At 57.3% G+C, this 22,531-nt stretch overlaps 3 protein-coding genes across 4 annotated transcripts; 2 read left to right on the plus strand and 1 right to left on the minus strand.

Moving 5' to 3' along the window:
- Positions 1-1,111: 1,111 nt before the first annotated feature.
- Positions 1,112-14,334, minus strand: RIC8A (RIC8 guanine nucleotide exchange factor A). 2 transcript variants are annotated; one of them, XM_059474689.1, is made up of 11 exons: positions 14,103-14,334; positions 11,347-11,519; positions 9,088-9,135; positions 6,438-7,052; positions 6,007-6,101; positions 5,103-5,253; positions 4,403-4,498; positions 4,116-4,260; positions 3,650-3,794; positions 2,881-3,000; positions 1,112-2,143 (listed from the first exon to the last, which is right to left on the minus strand). In XM_059474689.1, exons 2-11 carry the CDS (start codon positions 11,428-11,430, stop codon positions 2,023-2,025), a joined length of 1,620 nt encoding a protein of 539 aa, XP_059330672.1. In that variant the 5' UTR covers positions 11,431-11,519; positions 14,103-14,334; the 3' UTR covers positions 1,112-2,022. The 2 variants fall into 2 exon arrangements, with proteins under 2 accessions (XP_059330672.1, XP_059330671.1); XM_059474688.1 differs by lacking the exon at positions 14,103-14,334 and adding an exon at positions 12,892-12,995.
- BET1L (Bet1 golgi vesicular membrane trafficking protein like) lies at positions 13,044-16,911 on the plus strand. Its single transcript, XM_059474691.1, has 4 exons — positions 13,044-13,078; positions 13,741-13,832; positions 14,926-14,982; positions 15,370-16,911. The coding sequence occupies exons 1-4, from the start codon at positions 13,060-13,062 to the stop codon at positions 15,535-15,537; spliced, it is 336 nt and encodes a 111-aa protein (XP_059330674.1). The 5' UTR covers positions 13,044-13,059; the 3' UTR covers positions 15,538-16,911.
- A 475-nt stretch (positions 16,912-17,386) lies between these two features.
- VPS51 (VPS51 subunit of GARP complex) lies at positions 17,387-22,435 on the plus strand. Its single transcript, XM_059474531.1, has 10 exons — positions 17,387-17,599; positions 18,043-18,172; positions 18,460-18,606; positions 18,755-18,971; positions 19,092-19,821; positions 19,998-20,216; positions 20,508-20,729; positions 20,893-21,014; positions 21,466-21,553; positions 21,900-22,435. The coding sequence occupies exons 1-10, from the start codon at positions 17,387-17,389 to the stop codon at positions 22,158-22,160; spliced, it is 2,349 nt and encodes a 782-aa protein (XP_059330514.1). The 3' UTR covers positions 22,161-22,435.
- The last annotated feature ends 96 nt before the right edge of the window (positions 22,436-22,531 follow it).

Here is a 22,531-nt window from a genome sequence, read left to right on the forward strand (position 1 = left end):
ATATCCTGCTCTGTCCCACATCTGACACAACACAATGCAGAACCTTGTGGCACATCCAACTGGAAATGGTGGGGACTTAGTTTTTAACCATCCCCTGCTGCCTCCCAAACAGAGTTCCATGATTCTATGAACACCTCCTCCCAAAACACTCAGTGCCAAGCTCAGCCCCTGCTCCAGGGCATTCCAGGCCAGGCTTGACAGCTGTTCTTAGGGATTTAAGCACTCTGGAAAATTGCAACAATATCAGAAGCAGCTGCATTAAAAACATCAAACCCCCCTTTTCCTTTTGCACAGAAAGCTTGGGAAAGCTTCCACAGCTGGGAAGGGATCGTGGTCTGTGCCTGCACACAGAAGGGCTGGGGAGGGGGGTTTTGCTAGTTAAAAAAAGAAGATGAAATTGCCCTAAAAGCTCACACTGTGACACAGCAGGGCTGTCCCCAGCCCAGCAGCCTGGAATGGCATTTGGGGGTCAGTCAGGAACTAAACAGAAACAGAATCATCCAGGTTGGGAAAGACCTCCAAAATCATCGAGTTCAACCTGTGACTGATCCCTACCTTGTCACCAGCCCAGAGAACTGATTGCCATGTCCGGGCCTTCCCTGGACACCTCCAAGGATAAGGACTTCACCACCTCCCTGGGCAGCCCTTTCCATGAGGAAATTCTTACTGATGTTCAACCTGAACCACCCTTGGCGGAGTTTGAGGCTGTTTCCTCTTGTCCCATCCCTTGCTCCCTGGGAGCTGCACCCTCCTGGCAGGGAATTGTGGCAAGGCAGGTCCCCCCTGAGTATCCTTTTCTCCAGACTGAGCCCCCTCAGCTCCTTATGCTCCAGACCCTTCCCCAGCTCCATTCCCTCCCTTGGACATACTTCAGCCCCTCAATATCCTCCTTGCCATGAGGGGCCCAGAGCTGGACACAGCACTCGAGGGTTTCCTCAACAAACTCAGTTTCCTCAGCAGTGAAAACTGGAAAACCAACCAAAGCATCCCTCCAGCTCTTCACCTCCTAGACCACGCTCAGGAACACCCTCAGCTCCTAAGGACACATGGGCAGAACACTTGGGATGCTCTGCCACAGGAATTTCCTTGCTGGGAGGAATCACTGCCACACTCCCACGTGTCAGGTTGGCTTTATTCTAGCATCACTTGTGCATTCCTACTCGTGATGGGAGGTTTGGGAACTCAGATACATGAGACAAATGAGAAGATTTTCTCTCCAAGGAAAACAGGAATAAAAATAAAGAGAAATCTACACCAGGCCCAACAGCAGCCCCTGGGGGACACAGCGACCTGGGCACAGCAAGGATGAGCCAAGGACAGAGCACAGGTATTGGCCTTTTGTCTGGAAAGCAGGAGGTGGGGAGAGGCAAATGCCCAAACCCAGCTGGGTGGTGACAGGGACAGTGCCCAGTGCCAGGGAAGGGACATTGGAGCATTCCCAGCAGCTGCCCACACGCTCTCTCCTGCGGCCAGCGCAATGCTGGAAGCTTCCAAGACCACACCAGCTCTGCTCACCCACACATTCTGGGTGTGCACAGACAGGGATACTGCCACCTGCACCATGCCCTGCAGGTCCCACTCCCACTGGAGGTCCACACCCCTCTCTGGCAGCCCCCCTTGCCATGGCATTCCTGGGGAGCAGTTCCCACTCTAGGGCTGGGCACACACACAGCCACAGGAGGCTCCATGGATGGCTGAACCCTGATAAGTGGCAGGAAGAGCCTCCCCCTGACCCTTCTTCCCAAACAGCATGTATTTAAAACCCAGAAATCCTACTGGAGAGTCCTGGAAGCAATTTGGAGTGTGAAATCCTCAAGGCTGTTGACAGGAGAGACCGAGGTGGAGCCAGGTCACAGAGACCTCTGGAAGGAGAGGTGGCTATGGAGCTGGGAAGGTGGCAGGTGTTCCATGTGGTGGGCTGTGAGGGGCCCAGGCTGGACCCACATCCCACAGGGAGAGTCCTGGCACAGTGCCAGCCCCTGGGTGCAGCACCAGTTCCGAGGGAGAGCGGCTGGAGCTGCCTCAGTCCAGCCCCAGGTCCGAGTCAGAGGACGAGCGCTCGTCGGCGATGTTGCGGATGGCGTTCTCCATGGGCGCCAGGTTGCCGCTCGGAGTGATGCCCATGGGCTGGATCACCTTCTCCCTGCAGCCAAGAGAGGGGACAGGTAAGGCAGAGCTGCAGCACAGCATGGGAACAAAGCAGGAATAAAGCAGCAAGGTGGGGCTTGTGGAAATGGCCTGGAACACACTTAGCATAACTAAAGATCCCCTCTGAGAAATGGGGACGGTGCCAGCCCTAAAAATTCCAGCATGGCCTGGAAGCACAATCCTATTCTCTGGAACAGGCTCCTTTCTAGAGTTCTGTTCTGTGTGGTTCGGGATTCCCAGAGGAAAACTAACACTGGTGTCCATGTTCCTTTCCCTCCAACACAGGATGGACTTCCCTCCTTTACTCTTGAAAGTCTGAACTCAGCTGGGCTCCTGTGGGTCAGAGATAACTGGAAAAAGCACTCCAACAGGGAAAGAGGCTGGTGGCACTGGCTGCCATCTGTCCCTGCTGTTTGTCCCCAGAATGCTGCTTCCTCCAAGCTGTATTGCCAGGACAGCAGCTGCTGTCCTTCCCAAGCACCTGGACAAACCTAGAGAGCACCAGGTGCTTGGGAACACCACAGACACAGCGAGGAATTCTGCAGTGTCCCATCATGCCAAAGCTGGAGGAGCTGGCAGTGCTTCCCTTGCATGCCATGGAGCCACACTGAGGGAAGAATTTCCCCACATATCCCCTGCCACTCCTGCTCCTAGATCCCTCCAGGCCTTGGGAACACAGCCAAAGGAAGGTTTGTCACAGATGTACCCCCTGACACACACATGTCCCAGTACCTGGACAACTTGTCAAACATGTTGACCAATTTCATGGCTTCATGCTCCTTCTGCTCCTCCGTCATCCCTTCCATGGGGTTGGGCAGCTTCTCCTCCACACGTCCTGTCACAGGGTTGATGCTGCACAGAGAGAGAGCAGTGAGGCCAGGGTTCAGGAGGGGACAGCAGGTGACAAAGGGCTGTTTAGAATCCTTCTAAGCCTCATGGAGCAGAGGAATGGCACAGCAGGACTGGCTGTCACCGCTGCTCATGCCCTGAGCCCCAAGTGCCATCACAGTGCTACTGGGGATTCTAACCTACATCCTTAAAAACACCTCCCTTTCCTCTACCATCCCCTCCTGCCAATGCCACAGTGCCACTGGAAATGAGGGATATGAGGGCAGGTGACATTCACTCCCTCTCCTCAAGGCAGGAGACAAAAGCTAATGGAGAAAATCCCAACAAACCCAACCTGCAGGGACACTGAAGAGATGTTTGGGGGATGCATAGGTGGGTACAGGCCTGGATCCCCCACCCTCAAGATACCACCCACTGCAGAGGAAAAGGAGAAAGAGAAGGGAAAAAGAGAGGGAAGGGAAAAAGAGGAACCAAGAACCAGCTGGGTGTAGCAACACTGAGCTCTGGAGAGGGGTAGGAAAAACAGTCGTTTCCACCCATGCTACACATGGATGAGCAGAACAGGGTGATGGCAGCAGGTACATGAAGAGGGATAAAGCAGGAGGAAGGTGTGGGAGAAGGGGAGCTCTAGAGGAAGAGGGGATCTCTTTACTTGGGCTTTGCCTCTTTGTACTCCTCCGTGTCCGTGTCTTCATCCTCCGAGTACTCGCCCTCTTCCCGGCCGCCGGCCATGAGGCCCCGTGCCGCCAGCAGCCCCGCGGCGTTCCCATAGCCCGTGTACTTCACAAACCGGGACACTGCCAGGACAAGGGAGAGAGACCATCCTTCTGTGCTCCCACCAGCCCCAGCAGCACAGTTTTGCCATGTCTCCAGGCCATGGAGGTGCTGGCAGGGAGCAAGGCCCGTATGTGGGAGCTGAACATGGGCCAGGCTGTGTGCAGGGGTGTCCTCCAGCACAGCCTGTCCCTCACCGCTGGCCTGAGGGACACCACCTCCTTCCCACAGAGCTGCTGGAGCTCTCCCCTTCCCCCCACTCAGCAGGGCTGTCCTAAGGGAAGGCAGCAGCCCTGCAGAGGGTCTCCATCTCAGGGTCTCCCTGTGGAAGCCCCAGGACTCACCGCTCTCCTTGCAGAGCACGAAGAGGAACTCGGCGGCGCAGTGCTTGACGTCGGTGTCAATGTGCGTCATGAGCCTCACCAGCTTGTTCCGCAGGGAGTTCCCCACCTCCGGCCGGTTCCGCACGTCCCGCAGCGGCGGCAGCACCTGCAGGGCCACAGCAAGGGTGACAGGTCACTGTGGTACCAAAGCCACCCACAGCAGAGGTGTCTGGGGGTGGCCACAAGCAGGGCTCTGCTGGCCTCCCCTCAGGGCAGCACCTCTGAGCGTGGGGCTCAGCACAGCATACCCTGGCCTTCAGGAACTTCCTGGTCTGCCGGTGGACTCGGGCACTCTCCGTCAGCAGGTTCAGCACAGGGGTCAAGCTCTCCTTCAGCTTGTGGCCCTGCAGGAACATCCCCAGAAGGAGCAGCATGTCAGTCATGCTGAGCTCAGCTTGTCTGGCTCATGCTGGAGAACACGAGCACAGACCACCAGGGAGATGGATGGACAAGGAGCTTCTCAACATCTGCCACAGGCATTCAGTGCCTCCTTCCTCCCCACACCACTTGCTGTGGCACAGGCACTGACAGAAATATTTGGGCAGGGCATCCAGGGCAGAGAAGTGCAGTGGTAAAATCTGGAGGCCCTTTGGAACAACTCCAGAGGCTGAAAACTGTAGTCAGCTTAAAAATAACATGAACTCAGATTTCCAGAACTGCCCACTGGATCACGGCTGAATGAAACAGGGCTGATTTGTCAGTCACCCAATTAATTATCAGCTAATCATCCACTGTTCCACCAATCTCACTGCCTGCAGCCCCCAAAGCAATAGCAGTCACCTTCCCAGTTCAGGGATGTTGGTTTAGTCCCACCAAGCACAGCTCTGCCAAAAGCTGTCCCTCCTACAAAGGGCTAACTTCAAACCAAGCTTGCTGCTCCCACCAGGCTCTTCCAGGCTGAGGGAAAGGTGCCCCAGACCCGTGGGCAGAAGCAGCCCCACCGCTCACCCTGTCCAGGCGGCGCTCCAGGAAGTCCAGGAGGATGCTGACCGCATCCATGTTGACACCCATGTACTCCAGAGAGCCCGGCCGCACTTTGGGAGTCAGGAGCACATCCAGACACTTCAGGGGCAGGTTGCCCAGCAGGTTGACTGTGTGGCTGCACGTGTGAAAGAGAAGAGAAGTGAACACACAGTGATGGAGCTTTGCTCACAGAAGTTCTTCAGCTCTGCAGAAATGAAGGCCCATCATTAACTTGCAGGAGTGTGAGGACACTGTGATCCAAGTTTTCCTGGAGCATCTCAAGCTCCTCACACCACTGAAAGAGGATAACTTAAGACGCTTTTTGGGTAGCTAACTATATGCTGAGAGTCCAAAGTAACATCTGAGAACCCACAGATTTTGACACACAGCAAAGCAGGACCAATCTGGGTGGTCCAAGGTCTGTCTCTGGAGTCTCCTGTGTCACTCCTAATGCTGATGTTCCACACCAGCACTGCTTGGGATCCCTCCAGCTATGTATTCTTGGGGACAGGGTGGTGTCTCCTGCTCCAAGCTGAAACCCCTGCACCAATAATGCTTGGCAACATGACACAGCCAATTTCTCAGCACAGCTTAAGACTAATTAAGGCCATCTCATGGACATTTAAAGCAGCTTCTTCTCTGGCCAGTTGCCCACTGAGGTGGATGTCACCATTGGGACACAGAACATGGAACAAGATCTCAGGGGTCAGGATGCCATGGCACTCCCACATGGCATTCTCAGGCCAGGAAAGGCTGTTTCTGAGTTCCAGTAGCATGAGGGATCCCCAGGCTAAACCCAAAAGCTGCTGGTCATCAGGGTCCCTCCCAATCACCCACGGAGAGGCAGGATGTGCCTGGGGGAGCTGGGGAAGCTCCTCCCAACACAGACCTGTGGAACTCCTCGGTGCGGTCCTCGCCGTCGGCAGAGATCATGAGGCAGTGGCGCAGGAGGGCACCCAAGTGCCTGTACAAAGCAGCATCTTCCTGGCCCCAGCATGGAGAGAGGAACACCTCGGTCAGCAAAGGGCAGCCCACACACCCCAGAGCCTGCAGCCCATTCCCCCCTCCAGCAGCCTGATCATGAACTGCAGGGCGTTCCAGGGAAAGCAGACTCTCAATTCTCCATTTGGGAATGCTAAAAGCACAGGTAAAGTAAGGGATAACACTGCACTGGGGCAGTGCCCTAAGGACACCTGGAGTCCCTCACCACCCTGAGGGTGCACAAGGACCAGTCTGGGACATGAGTAACTGCAAGGGAGGAGAAAACCTGAAAAGCCAGAGCCCAGAGACACATGAATACCATGGGCCCAAGGAGCTCACCTCATCCACCTCCCTCTTGCTGGAATCAAAGGTGATGTTGAAGAGCACTTTGAGGATCTCCATGGCTCGCTCCGTCTCCTGCCGAGGCAAAGGTGGGAGCAGTCCCTCCTCGGTGGCCACCTCGTAGGGGTCCAACCACTTGACCCCAAGGGTCAGCTCCAGGGTGTCTGTCATGAGGCCGATTCCCCGGAGCTCCTGGGCCAGCTGCTGCCGGATGTCCACCCTGAGGGCCGTCAGCAGGAACAGCAGGCGCAGGTCAAAGAACTTGATGTCGTGAGGAAGACTCCGCTCGTTGTAGAGCTTGATGCGCCGCGCCAGCCCCACCACCAGCCGCCCCTCGGCCGTCAGCTCCTGCGCCATGGCACTGCTGAACACGATGTTGCACAGGCATTTCAGGGATTCCAGGATTACATCCAGGTCCGGCACCTCCCGGATGAGCTCCTCGGAGTAATCGATGCCGGCGTGCCTGGAGAGGGTCTTCAGGCCCTCCTTGGTGGTGAAGGGGTCGAGGCAGTGCTTGTCCCGGGACAGGATGCGGATGCTCTCCAGGCAGGTGACCTGGCAGGATGGCTGCAGTTCCCTCTCCAAGAACTTGATCAGCAGCTGGGCCATTTTCTGTGCAGTTGGAAATAAGCAATGCCTTGGATACTGACACTTCCCAGGGCTCCCTATGGCCCTGGCATGCTCTGCCCTGGACAACAGCAGTGTCACCTGGGCCTGCTCAGCTGTGCACTCAGGAAGTGCCTGGCTCTGGCATTGATCCTGACCAGTTTGGGCAAGGACAACCAGGAAAAGATGTCTTGCAGAGAGTGTTGGGTGCAAAGGGAGAGCACAAACAGGGCACTGTTGTAGCTCTGCCTTGGTGAGGATGGTTCAGGCTGACAGGGCCAACCTGCCCACTGCACAAAGGAGGGACACGGGACCCAAGGGATGTGAGGAGAGCACCTGATGCCTTGGGAAAAGAGGTGAAGAGACCCCAGGAGACTCAAATAAGCAGCATCTCCTTCATTTCAGTGCTGTCTGGAGACCTACTGGCCCAGATCTTCCATGGGTACAGACTGGCAGAACCCCACTAACACAATTCACAGGAGCTGCAAAGCTCATGGGGAACAGTCAGTCATGGAGCAGCACAAGAACACGGGTAAGGCCTCACAGACAGAGGCAGCTCAGGCTGAACCACATGTGGCAGCACTTCACATCACACCAGTAACCCACACACACTGCTGGGGGAGCCCACCAGACTGCAAACACAACACAGCTCCGAGCATGGGTCTTTCTGTGGGGTTACAAGAATGAAAGAACTCAAAAAATGAGGTTTGTAACCTCATTGGTCACACTTCAAAACAATCAGAGAATCATTAAGCTTGGAATCATTAGTCATAATCATCCAGGTTGGAAAAGACCTCCAAGACCAAGTCCAACCTGTAACCAATCAGCACCTTCATAACCAGACCAGAGCATGGAAGTCATTCCCTGAATACCTCCAGAGATGGATGATGGCTACACCACCTCCCTGGGCAGCCTCTTCCAAAGCCTGACCACCCTTTCCATGAAGAAATTCCTCCTGATATCCCACCTGACTCTCCCCTGGTGAAATGAAAATACTAAGGGAAAAAATTAAGAAAAACTGAACTTCAGTCCTTAATGTGGGGCTCATGGTGTGCCCCACACCCACAACCTGGGGAAGTGATGAAGTACAGATGTTCCTCTTCTCCTTCCTCACAGGGAGACAAAGTTTCAGATACAGTCCCAGCAACCAAAGCCTCAGGCTGGCTCAGGGGAAAGGGATCTCAGGGTGTGTGCCTGAAGCTGAACCACCTAAACACCCAAGCACCAGGAAGTAGTGGTGATGTTCATCTCATATTTCATGGCAGACACCCCAAAAGTGGGACACTGTGCCTGAAGCCACTGTGTGACTGTCCCAGCTCACCCAGCAGGTCAGTGCAAGGCAAAGAGCTCAGATCTCATCAGATCCAGTCACACGTTTCAGGCTGTGCCTGGAACTCTCCATGTGGCAGCAGCTGGCCCTGGCACAGCCAAAGGAGGTCCTGCTCTCCACCCAGGTCACCTGGCCTGCACTTGCTGTGCTCACAGGCATTGGCACCATCCACCAGTGAACTGACCAGAGAACTGAGCCAGCTGGAAAACAACCCAGGGAAAACAGTAATTTTTATGGCAGAACAGGCAGACTGAGGCCTGCCCTGTCACAAAGTGCTGCAGGAGCAGGAATGAGCAGGCAGAGTGTCCTTCCCTCCAAGTGCCAGATTACACCAGCTCAAAGGATTTGCTAATACACAGCTCCTGGGAAATCCCACTGCTGGCTCCCAGGGGAGCCCCTCACCCTCCCCCAGAGCCAGCACTGCTGTGATCCCTGCCCAGAGGCATCAGAGATCACATCCATGGCTGGGACTAAATGGATCATGGAACCATTGCTAGTGTCAGAAGGATGCTGACCTTTACCCAAAACAACCAACTACTGATGGAAAAAACCAGAGCCAGACACTCCAAGCACACAATTCCCTAACCAAGTTAATGGAAAACTCTCAGTTCCTCTCCTGTGGGAGCTGCTTGCCAAGCCCAGCTGGACATGAGCACAGAGCAGCAGATTTACACACTGACCAGAGGAGGAAAGCAAGCAGCATGTGCCTACCTTCCTCTCTTCCCGCTCCTCATCCTCAAAGATGAAGCACTGAGATTTCTGTGGGAAAAACAAAATCAATCAGAAAGAGGAATAGGTTAAAACTCCACAGGACCAGAGCAGAGCCATTCGGCTGGAAAGCAGCAGGTCCAAAACATGCTGCAACAGCAAACACACCATCTCCTGACAGTCCCCCTCACATCATGGGCATCACCCCTGGATGCACAGCACCAGTGCAATGCCACAGGCCAGCTGACAGATGGATTTAGTTTAAATACTGCAGCAGCACAGTGGGTATTCATCCCAATCCCAATATCCTATAAGAGCCGGTAATTCCTGCTCAGTGATATCACTGAGCTGTGCCTGCACGTCCTCCCCTTGATATTTATTGGTCCTTTTCCTGCCCCAAAGAAGTCCTGTCTCCTTGGTACATGGGAATGGATCCTTCTGGTTAGCAGGCTGTTCTTTAAACACAAGGGACTTCATGTCCAGATTCCATCCTGTCCCTATGCTAACAAACACTCCTGATCTCCATTCCTTGGGTTTCTCTTGCGATTTTGTTTGTTCTTCACTGCCAGTCTCCCTCCTGACTAAACCTGCTCCCATGGAACTGGAGACCACAGGTGCCTGGGGAGAAGCAGCACCTCCCAGTCATTGAGGCAATCCTTGTTCATACCAAGAGAGCATTTGATGCCAGCTTGGAGAACAAAAACACTTAAATCCATAAAACACTGATTATGTGTGTGCAGTCACCAAGAGCCCAGGGTTGTGTCCAGCCTGGAAGGAGAGATGGACACAGTGCCTGGAGCAGCCCCAAGTGTGTGCTCCAGCCAGGCTGTGTGTGAGCTGATCCATCCACACTACCAGGACCTGATGGCTCAGTGCTGTTCCACAAGCAGGCTGCTGCTTCTTCCCCCAAGCACATCCTCTTTTCAGGCTGTAATCCCATTTGGGGATATTTTGGCCACACCTGGGGTTTTGCTTTAGCTGTAGTATATTCCCAGCAAGCAAAAACTGTGTGCACAACAGTGAATTAAAACAAATCCTCAGGAAAAGCATACAGAACCATCAGCTTTGCAGCACAAGCAATGCCAAGCCGTGCCAGGTTTATCTGCAGTTTCATAATCCTCTTTGACTGCTCCATTTCCTCCAGACGGGCCAGCAAACCCTGTGCTTGCAGTTCCCTAGGCTTGATACCCCAGGAAGGACCCAGCTGGGGGAATCCAACAGGAAATATCTTGTTTTGGGGGCACACAGACACTATTTGCACCCCAAGGATGCTGGTGCTGCACCTGCTGCTGGTGCTGTTAATTCTCAGTGCTGTCCTTAACAAACACCTGCTCCTCCTTGGCCAATATCTCGCCATTCCAAATCTGACTGACAGGAATAGTTCCACACTCTCTCTCTCTCTCTCACACACACTCTTGCAAAATATTCCTCAGGTTTTCCCTCCTGGCTTCCACCTACTCCAGCCTGGTGCAGAGTGAGTCAGAGTGATCCACAGGGCCAGCCCCTCTCAGGGGAAACCTCTGAAGGAAATTTCCCTGACAACCAGAGTCTGTTTCAAACAGGATTTCAGAGAGCCATAGAATATCCTGAGCTGGAAGGAACCCACAGGATCCATGCAGTCCAGCTCCTGGCCCTGTGCAGACACCACAACAATCCCACCCTATACCTGAGAGCATTGTCCAAACCCTCCTGGAGCTCTGGCAGCCTTGGGGCTGTGCCCACTCCCTGGGGAGCCTGCTCAGTGCCTGACCACCCTCTGGGGGAAAGAAACTTTTCCTGATATCCAGCCTAAACCTCTCCAGCTGTTCCCTGGGGTCCTGTCACTGGTCAGAGAGAGAGACTGGAGCTGCCCCTCAGGAGGAAGCTGTAAACGGCTGAGGTCTCCCCTCAGTCTCCTATCTCCAAGCAGAGATTTACCACCACAGAAAATCTTTTCCTACTTTAAGGCGAGAAATGCTCCCATCTCTGCTTCCAGATCATTGGGGTTTGATATTCTACATTCATCATTTACTGCCTTCAGAGCTGCACCCATATGAGAGCCCAGCAGTCACCTCCAACCATCTTTTGACTTGCAAATCCCAACATCCTTTCACCTGCAGCTCCTCCCTGGACTCTTTCAGCACCTCCAAAACTGCCTTAACAAAAAAGCTCCTCTTACTCAGTCCTCACCCTGACTCCTATTTCCTGGCCAGGCTTTCTTGGAATCTGGATAACAATTTTTTAGGAGTCCCTGAGCTGAGGGAAGTGCTGATGCTCACTCACCTCTTGGTTGTAGACCTGGAGCACCTTGAGAACCGTGTCCTGCTCCCCGTTTTCCAGCGTGGATACCACAGCCTGGAGCTCCATTATCCCAACAGCTCAGCTACAGCACAGCCCAGAGGAAGGGAGCAAGGGGATTTCCAGCGTGATGAAAAAGCAGCTCGGCACACAGACCTCTGAGAGGGAAGAGAGAAAGGGGTGGAGAGAGCAAGGAGGGAAAAAATGCAACACAAAAAAATCCCTAAGCGATATTGCTCACACTGCTGCATCCATAAACGTGGAGCAGATGGATAACCCGAGCAAAGCCAGCAGCCAGCTTCCTCTCTCTCCTGCTAATCCTCTTCTTCCTCGCTTTGCTTTTCAATGTTTAATATATGCCCTCCCAGTAAAGCACTCAGGGAAAACCTTCCCCACACCAGCTGGGGATTAACGTGGAGCAGATAACAGCAGCTCCCTGAAATAGCTCCCTGCCTCCTCCTCCTCCCCGCCGCCTGCCCTGATTTCTGCTGCCGCACAGGGGGGAAAATAACAAATAAAGCCAGAAACACTCCCGTGGAGTGACAAGGGATGGAGCGGCGAGGCAGCCGGGCGGGAGAGCATCCTCCGGCCGCAGGCGGAGCTACCTTGGCAGGTGGTGGGAAGCAGAGCGGGGAGGGCTTGGTGGCAGGCTGGATGATGGCCGGTCCCTGCAGGCGCGGCCAAAAGGCGCGTCCGGAGCCCCCGGGAGAGGCTGTCCCTGCCCACACTGCCAGCGAGCAGATGCGCAGCTCCGCGGGATTATTTTGGATACAGCACCGGGTTAGCGGCTCACGGAGCCCACGGTGCTGGGACAGCCAGCAGATTTGGGCTCGGACATGTGTTCGGCTTCCGTGTTGCCAGGAGGATGGGCTGAGCTGGTCACCCCAAGCTCAACAAACCGGGATCCCAGGGCCCCCAGGGCTTGGGAATCACACGGGCTGTCCTCTCCTGCCCACGCAGCCCCAGAGGGGCTTTTCGGGGGACCAAAAGAGGCAGATCCAGCATTTTGGAAGGCAGAAAGCCGTGGAGCCAGAGGCTGGGCTGGCCCGGGGCAGGGACACAGTATCCCCATGTGCAGGGGCTGGGATGCAGGGGATCCACCTCTGCTTTTGGGGGGATGACATGAACCAATGGACCATTGGGCATATCCCCATTTCCGTACTCCTACTGCTTCCTCACACTGCCACCTCCTTCCCCCACCATCTGGGTAAATCCCAAACCCCGGGTTTGTCCCCAAAACCCTGTTTATGTCCCTAAACCCCTACCTTCCCCCCCAAACATCTATTTTCTTCTCAAGCCCCTATTTTTGTCCACAAACCTTTCTTTTTATCCCAAGCCCCTATTTCCCCCCCAAACCTCTATTTTCCACCCCTAATTATTTCCCTAAAACTTGTTTTCGTCCCCAGCCCCTTATTCTTGTCCCCAAACCCCCATTTTCGTCCCAAATCCCCCCGTTTTTTGTCCTCAAGCCGTTGTTTTCCCCCCCAGCCCCCCGTCCCTCCCCTGTGCTCGGCAGGGTGCTGGCCGTACCTGCGGCCCGGGATCCCTCGGGGGGCACTTCCAGCCCTTCCGCCCCGGCCCGGGCGAGCGGCCCGAGGGTCCCGGTGCCGGGGGGAAGGAGGAGGAGGAGAAGGAGGAAGAGCGGGCGGACATTTCGTGGCGGCTCCGCCCGGCGGGGCGGGACGGGCCGGGGCAGCCATGGCGGAGCGGGGCCGAGGTGAGGGGACAAGGGACAGCGACAGGTTTGGGGGGGGGGGGGGGCAGAAGGGGCTGGAGCGGGTCAGAGGGAGGAGGAACTCCCGATCCCACTGAACCCCACGGCGCCTCTTGCAGTGCCCCGATTTCTTCCCCTATAGCCCGGGAATTACCCCCCCCCCCCAAAAAACCCTAATTGCCTATCTGGGTCCCTTTTGGGGTCCTGGGCTGCCCCCCCAACCCCTAATTGCCCCCCGAAACCCTTAATTTCCCCTCTTGAAACCCTAAGTGCCCCTTTGAGCCCCCAGCTTCCCCATAGCCCCTAATTGCCCCAGAACCCCTAATTCCCCTCCCCCGGATCCCACCTGCCCCACAATGGGGGGCAATGCCGAGAGACCCCAACACAGCCGAGGGGCAAACGGCCCCGGATCTGCCGGGTTTCACCCAAATCTCACCCCTGGGTGTCACTGGCCACGGAACCCCCACAGCTGCTGCTGAGCCATGGTGGCAATCCAGGGTGCAAGTCTGGTTCTCGCCCTGGCGCGTTTGGGGGAAGTCTGTGGTGTTTTGGTCACATTTTCAGAGGGTTCCACGGTGCAAACCACACGAGGAGGGGCTGTGACAGGAACAGAGCTGTGCTGTGGCAGGGCAGGGATGATGTGGGCTCCTTGTTTCTCTCTCCAGGGCAGAGTCCGAGCGCCATGGAGGACCTGCTGGACGTGGAGAACAAGCGGATGGCTGACAGCCTGGCCAGCAAGGTCACCAGGCTGAAGTCGGTGAGTGCCGAGGTCACAGCGGGTGCTGAGCTGAAGGACAGGCTCTGATTACCTGGGAGTCCTGCAGGGGATCACCAAACCATGGAGAGGTTTGGGTTGGAAAGGACCTTAAGGCTCATCCAGTCTCACCCCTTCCCATGGGCAGGGGCACCTTCCACTAGACCAGGTTGCTCCAAGCCCTGTCCAGCCTGAGCACAGGGGTGTTGCTAAGCTCACTCCTCAGGGAAATATTAATGAAAAAAAGGCAGGTAGAATAATTTTGGAAAATACCTGTGTCTCTGTGTAGCTGTTCTTAAAGCTGGTTTGCTCCTATTAACATCAAACACTTTGATTTAAGCTTTAAGCTCTAAATTATTATTAAAAGCTTAGTACAAGCCATGAAAGAAGGCAATGACTCGCTGTTGCCATCTTATTGCAGGGGTTCCATATGTTGTCTCCTTATCACAAAAGTTTCATACCCTCTTGGTGTTTCTCATGGGTAACCCCTTAGAGTACTGCCTCCTTCTTCTTCACAAAGTGGCCCACTAGCCCCCAATCGCTTCTCACCCAGACACCCCACCCTTTTATAGCACTCTTCTTCTCATTGCTTACAGCTGTGGCCTGTTAAAGTCAGGCCTGTTCCTAATCTTTGGTAATTGGCCCAGCTGCAACTCCTTAGGGGCAAGATTACTTTCTACACTATCTTTATTTTCTTATATTCTATCTCCCTACAGTTTGGTCCTATTAACATCAAACACTTTGATTTAGAGCTTTAAGCTCTATATTATTATTAAAAAGTTTAGTACAAACCATGAAAGAACACAATGACTCACTGTGTAAAAGGGCAGGTTGAATTCCTGCCATTGTGTCCCAGGGTTTAAACTCCCCTCTCTAGCTGGCAGATTTAGACAGCCAGGCTTTATTTTCAGAACTGGAAAACTTCACCTGCCTGGCAGGGAAATTCCATTTTCCTTGTTCCTGCACCAGACAAGCCCCTGCATGTCTGTTGGAGCTGGGAAAGCAGCAGCTTGTTCAAATAATTCACATTTCAGATTTTAGAGGTTCTCTGGACATTAAAAGCTCACTAATGCCCATTTCCTGCCTTGCCCTGCAGCTGGCTCTGGATATTGACAAGGATGCTGAGGAACAGAACCGCTACCTGGATGGCATGGTAAGGACCTGGGAGACAGGACAGACAGATGGGGCTTTCTGTGCAAATTAGGGAACTGGGATGAGAGGTGGGATGGCAAAAACCCTGAAGGGAGAAGCCCTAAATCAGCACTGGGATTGTTGGGTGTCCCGTGCAGGGCTTGGAGCTGGACTGGCTCATCCTTGTGACTCCTTCTGTGTAAATCAGGGAACTGGGATGAGAGGTGGGACAGCAAAAACCCTTAAGAGAGAAGCCCTAAATCAGCACTGGGATTGTTGGGTGTCCCGTGCAGGGCTTGGAGCTGGACTGGCTCATCCCTGTGAATCCCTCGGGACTCGGGATGTTCCCTTGGGAAACTTGGGAAGTTTCATGATTCTGCAAGGCCTCCAAGGTGTCCTTTCCCACCAGGACTCGGATTTCCTGAGCGTGACCGGGCTGCTGACGGGCAGCGTGAAGCGCTTCTCGGGCATGGCGCGCTCCGGCCGCGATAACCGCCGGCTGCTCCTGGCCGTGTCCGTGGCCCTCGTCCTCATCTTCTTCATCCTCTACTACCTGGTGTCCCGGGCGGGGACCTGAGCCCGGTCTGGGAGGTGGCACAGGCTGGACCCCACCATCCACAGACCTGCCCACACGTTTTCCAGAGGAGCCTCCAGCCACACCTCCACCTTCCCAGTGATTTTCCTCCCTCGCCGCTCTGGCTGGGCCCAGACTGCTCTTCCAAAACAAGTTTGGCTCCAAAGGGATCTTCGTGTCTAATGGGATTTTGGGGTCATGGCTCTGGCTATGACCTCCTGCCTTGTCCACATCCTGTGGGCTGTTCCTAAGGGCCACTTCCACCGTCACTTCCTTCAATGAAAACCAGGAACTAACAAATCCAATGACTTGTGGATACTCCATCCATAACCCAGCTGAGCTCTGCAAGCTGTACGATTTAGGATGCTGACTTATGGGATTTGGGAGTACCAGTGTGTGACTGACATTCCATGTGGCCACTCTCCATTTCCCTGGGCTGAAAGGAAACCTGTGCTGTGCTGCTTTTGGGTGGAATTGGCAATGGATCTGAGCGGGGATACTCCCAGATTGTTGCCGGGAAGAGATGCAGGGGAGCAGAACTTTCATTAAATCCTGGCTTGGTTTTTTTCATCATCCTTGTGGGCAAACTGGGCTGGACCCTGTGGGAAGGGAGGACCACAGTCCATAACCACACGGATTTGCACTTGTGTGGAACCTTCCAGAACCTTCCCACACATGTGCAAATTTAGTTGCTAAATCAGGGTAAAGAAATCCGGTGGCAGAAGGTCTAGTTAATTGTGGTTACTGTGCCACCTTGGTTTTAGAGCACTTTGTGGAGATGTAGTGCCAATAAAACGGAGGTTGAGGTGAGGTGGAATTCCCCTCTCAGTGCTGTCAGGAGTGGAGAGAAATCAAGGAGGGATTTGCTGATTTGTTTATGCATTTACAAGGTACAAAAGGAACCCCTGCCTTGCTTATTTCCTTCTCTCTTCCTGTAACAGCAAGGGCTCAGCCATTCCTCCTCCTCTGATTTAGACTCTCCAGCAAACCCTCTTCATAGATGGATGGCTGAGTGTTCCTTTGCTTTTTCCCTGTTCCCTTGGGCTGACTCGGGTCCACAGCTATGAAGGGAATGTTGTCCCACGTACCAAACTGCTCACAAAACACACCCTGGATTAGGTGTGCTCTTTTCCACGTTTGGGAAAAAATGTGCAGGAAAGGCAAGGAGCAAGGAGGCACCAGGAACTTCCTCTGGCTCTTCCTGCTTTCCTGGTGCAATGTGGCAGCTCTGGGCTCTTCCTTTGGGAAGAATCAATGGCCTGTGGTTCCTGGAGCAGGTGACTCCAGATGAAAGGACCCTGGAGCAGCCCGGCCCTCACTCTGGCGGGGTTTCTTTTGCCTTTTCTGCTGTAAATAAAGCTGATTTTAGACCTTTTAGCCCAGATGTTTGTTCCTTGTGCAAGGTGCAATGTCAGTCACCTGGTAGTACCTGTGGCCTCACAGCCCAATTCCAGCGTCACCGGGAGCCACCCCGGGGCTGGAGGGGGACCTCGGGTGGGGTGGGGGACTCACGGGGACTCACAGGGACACTGGGGAGGCCTGCGGATAGGTGGACAGTGGTGAAAATGGACGGTGAGAGACACAGGCCCCGGGTTGGGGGCGCCAGCGGCCTCTCACTCCTCGAGGGTCGGTGTCTCCACCCATGTCTGAGGCCTCACGGCAGTTCTGTCCCCATGGCGCAGCAGAACAGGGCCGCGCCGGCTCCGTCCCCGTGGCAGCCGTCCCGGGCCTCGGTAACTGGGCCCCGCCATGTCCGGCCCCGCTGTCTCGTCACCATGGCAACCGGGTGTCGCATCGGAAGTGTCGTAAGGGACAGGCCGGAAGTGGCTGCTGGGGCGGAAGCGGCGGCGCGATGGCGGCGGCGACAGCGGGGAGCGGGGCCGGGAGCGGGGCCGCGGGCAGCCCCGAGGCCACCGGCAGCAGCACCGGGGGCGGCGGGTGGCGGCGCCCCCACGGGCCGCTCCAGCGCTACTATGGCCCGTCCACTGCCGAGGCGGCCGAGGCGCCCCCGGACCCCACCGACATCAACGGGCCCCACTTCGACCCGGAGGTGTTCATGACCAAGGTGGGCACGGAGACCCCTCCCGCGGGCACTGCCACCTTGGCGACGGCTCCGAGGGGCCCCGGAAGGTCACGAGAGATCTCCATGGGTGGCCCCGACCTTGGCGGGGGGGAAACGCAGGGTCCCCAGAACCTTCGGGGCCCAAGGATCTTGAGAGGATCCCATAAAGATCCTGTTCGAGCATCTTATGGATCTGCTCCCCTGAGGACACCGATTCCGTGCGGGAACGGTGCTGAGGTGCTCGGCAGCAGCTGGATCGGGGCAGTTAGCAGGGCAGGGGAGGCTCCCGGGGATCACTTCCATATCCCGGCAGGAATCCAGGGAGGACAGTCAGGGATCCTGCAGGGAAGCTGAGGGTCTCAGATGTACTATGGAGAGCAATTGATCTCAGCTGGGGGGCTCCGGAGGGGGCAGTGGAGGCAGATGTGTATCCGTTGTCCCCTCAGGTGCGCAGCGAGTGTCCCTTGGGACAGCTCCTGGCCCGTGAGGCCGCGCTAAGCCGGGAGATCCGCGCCCTGGACAGTGACATGCAGACCCTGCTGTATGAGAACTACAACAAGTTCATCTCCGCCACTGGTGAGCTGTTCCCTCTGGAGCCTGCTGATGGCAGCAATGGGAAATGGGGATTTGGGAGGGTTCACTCTGGAGCCTGCTGATGGCAGCAACGGGAAATGGGGATTTGGGGGTAATCTCTCTGGCAGCACTGGGAAGCTGCCCTGGGGGGTGTGGTGGTTCACTCTAGAGATCAGTGACCTGCAGTAACCAGGTTTCTCTGGGGGTTATGGCTGTGCTGTGTTAATCCTGGGTGGGCTGGGGGGGTCCTGGGCAGCTGAGGGACCTGGCACTTGGCTCGTGTTCCCCAGACACCATCCGGAAGATGAAGGTGGATTTCCGGCACATGGAGGCGGAGATGGACGACCTGGCGGCCAACATGGCGGCCATCAGCGCCTCGAGCGCCCGCGTCAGCGCCGCGCTGCAGGACCGACACCGCCGTGGCGCCCAGCTGGCCGGTACGGAGCGGGGCCATGCGGGGACACATTTATTGGGGTGAATTGTGTGGGGCAGAGGGGCAGATTTGTGGGGTGGAGATCCAGCAGGTGGTCCCACCGCTGTGCCTCATGCTGCTGTGTGCCCACCACTGACACCGTGTCCCTGCAGGGGTGCAGGCGCTGCTGCGGAAGCTGCAGGCGCTGGTGGAGGTGCCGGGGCGGCTGCGGCGCTGGGCGGGCACGGAGCCGGCGCGGGCCCTGCGCTGCCATGCCCGCGCCCGCGCCGTGCTGCGCCACTACCGGCACCTGCCGTCCTTCCGCGCCATCGAGGACGAGAGCCACGCCATCATGGCCGAGCTGGCCCAGCGCCTGCGCACACGCCTCCGGTGCGTTCACCCAGAGCCTGCTGAGGGCAGCGCTGGGAAATGCGGGTTTGGGGGTGCTCGCTCCAGAGCCTGCTGATGACTCCTATTGCTTATTCCCTATTTTCTGCCATCGGCCACCAGGGAGGAGACGCTGGACCCCAAGGAGCTCACCGAGTGCGTGGAGATGCTGCTGCAGCTGGAGGAGCCGGCCGAGGAGCTGAGTGAGGAGTTCCTGAGCCAGGCGGGCGCGCGCCTCGAGGCCGAGCTGGCGGCGCTGGAGGCCGAGCTGCCCGCGGCCGACCCCTCGGGCACGGCCACCACGCCGCCGCCGCCCGCCTCCGACATCCTGGACTTCGTGGACCGCGGCAGCTCGGCCTTCGTGGGCACGCTGTGCCAGCTGGCCGGCTCGTACCGCACGCTCTTCGGCGGGGACACGGGGCGCCTGGAGCCCTTCGCCGCCGCGCTGGCCACCCGCTACTTCGCGCTGCTGGAGCGGCGGCTGGCGCTGGAGCGCGGCCTGGGCGACACCTCCCTGCTGGTGCGGGCGCTCGACCGCTTCCACCGCCGGCTGCGCGCGCTGCTGGAGCTGCTGCCCGCGGGCGCCGATGCCGCCGCCGCGCTGGTGGCCCGGGCCGCCCGCGAGCGCGTCGACCGCTACCTGCGCGCCCTGCAGACCTTCTTCCTGGGCTGCCTGGGTGACGTGCGCCAGGCGCTGGCTGCCCCTCGGCCCCCCGGCAAGGAGGGGCCTGGCCTGCCCGACCTGCTGGCCACGCTGGCCGCCTCCGTGCTGGGCCAGCTCAAGGCCGTCCTGGCCTACGTGCAGCTCTTCACCGCCAGAGACGTCGCCTTCGCCAGCCTGCCCTACTTCAAGGTGAGGTAACACGGAGTGGAGCGCTTTGGGGGGACAGGCCAAGGGGGCTAGGGGCATTTTAGGGGTCACTGGAGCAATCTGTGGGTGGCACAGGGTAGGTTGGGGGTCATACAGCGTGGTTTGGAGCCCGTACAGGCCAGTTTTGGGGTGTGACCTGCCCCCCATTTGTGGCACAGGGGGAGTTCTGTGTGACAGCAGTGCGTGAGGGACTGGTGGTGGCCTTCGTGCGCTGGCTGTGCCGCACCGCCCGCGGCTTTGCTGATGGCCCAGCTGAGCGGGGAGCTCCCGCTGCCCCCCCGGCCCTGCTGCTGCTCCTTGCCCGTCTCTGCCTGGACTACGAGAACTCCACCATCAGCTACATCCTCACCCTCACTGATGAGCAGTTCCCGCCCCAGGTGAGCCTCTAAATGGTCCTAAGGGGATCCTGCATGTCCCCAAGGGATTTTCGGGGGGGTTCTGCATGGCCTTAGGAGCCCCTGAAGCCCCAAGAACCTGTAAGAGGGGCAGTGATGCTGCTTCAAGGCAGAGTGTCCCACCTGTCCCCAATGTCCCTGTGCTCGCAGCACATCAGATGTAGACTCACACGGAGGGCAGCATCTCCACGTGTGCCCATGCCCCTCCTGTTGCCAGCGGTGGCCGTGCAGCAGAGGAGGCACGGGGCTGATGGTGCCTGTGTGTGTCCCCAGGACTCGGGGCCGGCGGTGACGCCGGGGCCGGCGCTGTGTGCGGAGGCGCGGGCAGCAGCGCAGCGGCTGCTGGATCACTACGTGCAGGTGCAGGGCGCGGCCGTGGCGCAGATGCTGCGCAAGAGCGTCGAGACGCGCGACTGGCTGGGCACCGTGGAGCCGCGCAACGTGCGCGCCGTCATGAAGCGCGTGGTGGAGGACATCACCGCCATCGACGTGCAGGTCGGCTGACACCCCAGCTGAGAGGGGTGCCCAAGGTCCCTGTGCGGCCCTTTGGGGATTCTGGAAGGGTGTGGGAGGCTTGCAAATACTTGGAAGGATGCTGGGTGATTTCGGGGGTCCCAGAAGGGGGTTGTTGGTGCTGAGGGTGTGGTGCCACCCACAGGTGGGGCAGCTCTTCGAGGAGGGGGTGAGGCGGGCACAGAGCAGCGATTCCAGCCGGCGCGCCTTCTCCGTCTACAGCAGTTCACGGGCACCCGGCCGCTATGCCCCCAGCTACACCCCCAGGTCAGCCCCGCCACCCCTGGGTCACCCTGGGCTCCCCGTGTCACTGCCTGGGCCACCCAGGCACCCCTGGGCTCCCTGTCACTCCTTGAGTATCCACTGCATGTCCCCTGTCACCCTCTTCACTATCCCAGACTGTCCCAGGCTGTCTTGACAGCCCTTAGCTGTCCCCATATCCCCAGACTATCCTAATGATGATCCCGGTTTGTCCCAACACTCCCTGTGTTCTTACAACTGTCCCAGAATCCCCTGGTGATCCCCATCATCCCTGTGTCCTTCAGTTGTCTTGTCCCCCCATGTCCTGGAACCATTCTCACATTCCCCTGCCTTTCTGTCCCCAAAAGCATCCCTGCATCCTCTGACCCTCTCCATGGCCCCTAACGGTCCCTGTGTCCCTGTCCCCACATCCCTGGCTCTGTCAAGTCCCTGACTGTCCCTGTGTCCATGTCCTCAGTGCCCCTATGGACACCCACCTGCTCAGCAACATCCAAAAGCTTTTCTCTGAGCGCATTGACATCTTCAGCCCTGTTGAGTTCAACAAGGTGAGATCATGGGGACACCACCATGTCCCTAAACATCCCCAGAGGTCCCAAAGTGCCCGCCTTCTCACTGGCACATGTCCCTGGTGTCAGGGCTCAGGGAGTTGCTGGGAGCTGATGTCCAGGACAAGGGTGTCCCCAGTGTCCCCTGCCCTAGGACTCTGTGGGGAGGAAAAGGATCACTGTGGGATCAGTGCAGCGACCAGGCCAAGGGTGTCCATGTGCCACACGTCCCCATGCTCAGGAGTGCCCTGGGTGGGGAGTGGCAGCCAGGACAAAGGCCCAGCATGCCGTGTGGACACCATCCCTGTGCCCACGTGCCACGTGTCCCTGCTGTCCCCTGCCCCAGGTGTCGGTGCTGACGGGGATCATCAAGATCAGCCTGAAGACTCTGCTGGAGTGCGTGCGGCTGCGCACGCTGGGGCGCTTCGGGCTGCAGCAGGTGCAGGTGGACGGGCACTACCTGCAGCTCTACCTGTGGCGCTTCGCCTCCGACGAGCGCGTGGTGCAGGGGCTGCTGGACGAGGTGGCCGCCAGCGCCGCCCACCGCTGCCTCGACCCCGTCCCCATGGAGCACAGCGTGGTGGAGCTCATCTGCGAGCGTGGGTAGGATCAGGGACAGGGACATGCCACACCGGGGCCTGTTACACCTCTGGGGACAGACCTGGGCCCTCTGAGTCCCTGCACATACATGAGGGCAATATGTGTGACCTTCCCAACAAGAGTGTCCTCACAAGGATGTCCTTGTCACACCATGTTGCTCAAACCCCCCCTTCCCCACTGCTTCCCCAGCCCAGTGACACAGTGTCATCCCCTCACCCTGGTGACATCCCCTCATGCCTGGAGACAGCCCCTTTGTCACTAATAAATTATGTGTGAGTTGAATTGGGTGTTGTGTCCCTGTCTGTGCCTGGGGGGTGGGAGCTGGCCCTGCACACAATGGGGTCCCACCTGCAGCTGGGCTGACAGCACAGGGACAGG

The sequence above is a fragment of the Ammospiza nelsoni genome, chromosome 6 (assembly GCF_027579445.1).
Source record: "Ammospiza nelsoni isolate bAmmNel1 chromosome 6, bAmmNel1.pri, whole genome shotgun sequence".
NCBI classification, from domain to species: Eukaryota; Metazoa; Chordata; class Aves; order Passeriformes; family Passerellidae; genus Ammospiza; species Ammospiza nelsoni.

What these genes read in the sequence shown, in the direction of transcription:
- BET1L (XM_059474691.1), top strand. An exon ending in AGGTCACCAGGCTGAAGTCG is followed by an intron (nt 13,833 to 14,925) that starts GTGAGTGCCGAG and finishes CTTGCCCTGCAG; the next exon opens with CTGGCTCTGGATATTGACAA. An exon ending in ACCGCTACCTGGATGGCATG is followed by an intron (nt 14,983 to 15,369) that starts GTAAGGACCTGG and finishes CTTTCCCACCAG; the next exon opens with GACTCGGATTTCCTGAGCGT.
- RIC8A (XM_059474689.1), bottom strand. Translation starts at nt 11,430, where the DNA reads ATGGAGCTCCAGGCTGTGGTATCCACGCTGGAAAACGGGGAGCAGGAC. An exon ending in AGGAGCGGGAAGAGAGGAAG is followed by an intron (nt 7,053 to 9,087) that starts GTAGGCACATGC and finishes CCAACTGCACAG; the next exon opens with AAAATGGCCCAGCTGCTGAT. An exon ending in ATGTTTGACAAGTTGTCCAG is followed by an intron (nt 2,144 to 2,880) that starts GTACTGGGACAT and finishes TCTTGGCTGCAG; the next exon opens with GGAGAAGGTGATCCAGCCCA.
- VPS51 (XM_059474531.1), top strand. Translation starts at nt 17,387, where the DNA reads ATGGCGGCGGCGACAGCGGGGAGCGGGGCCGGGAGCGGGGCCGCGGGC. An exon ending in CAAGTTCATCTCCGCCACTG is followed by an intron (nt 18,173 to 18,459) that starts GTGAGCTGTTCC and finishes CGTGTTCCCCAG; the next exon opens with ACACCATCCGGAAGATGAAG. An exon ending in GCCCCCAGCTACACCCCCAG is followed by an intron (nt 21,015 to 21,465) that starts GTCAGCCCCGCC and finishes CCATGTCCTCAG; the next exon opens with TGCCCCTATGGACACCCACC.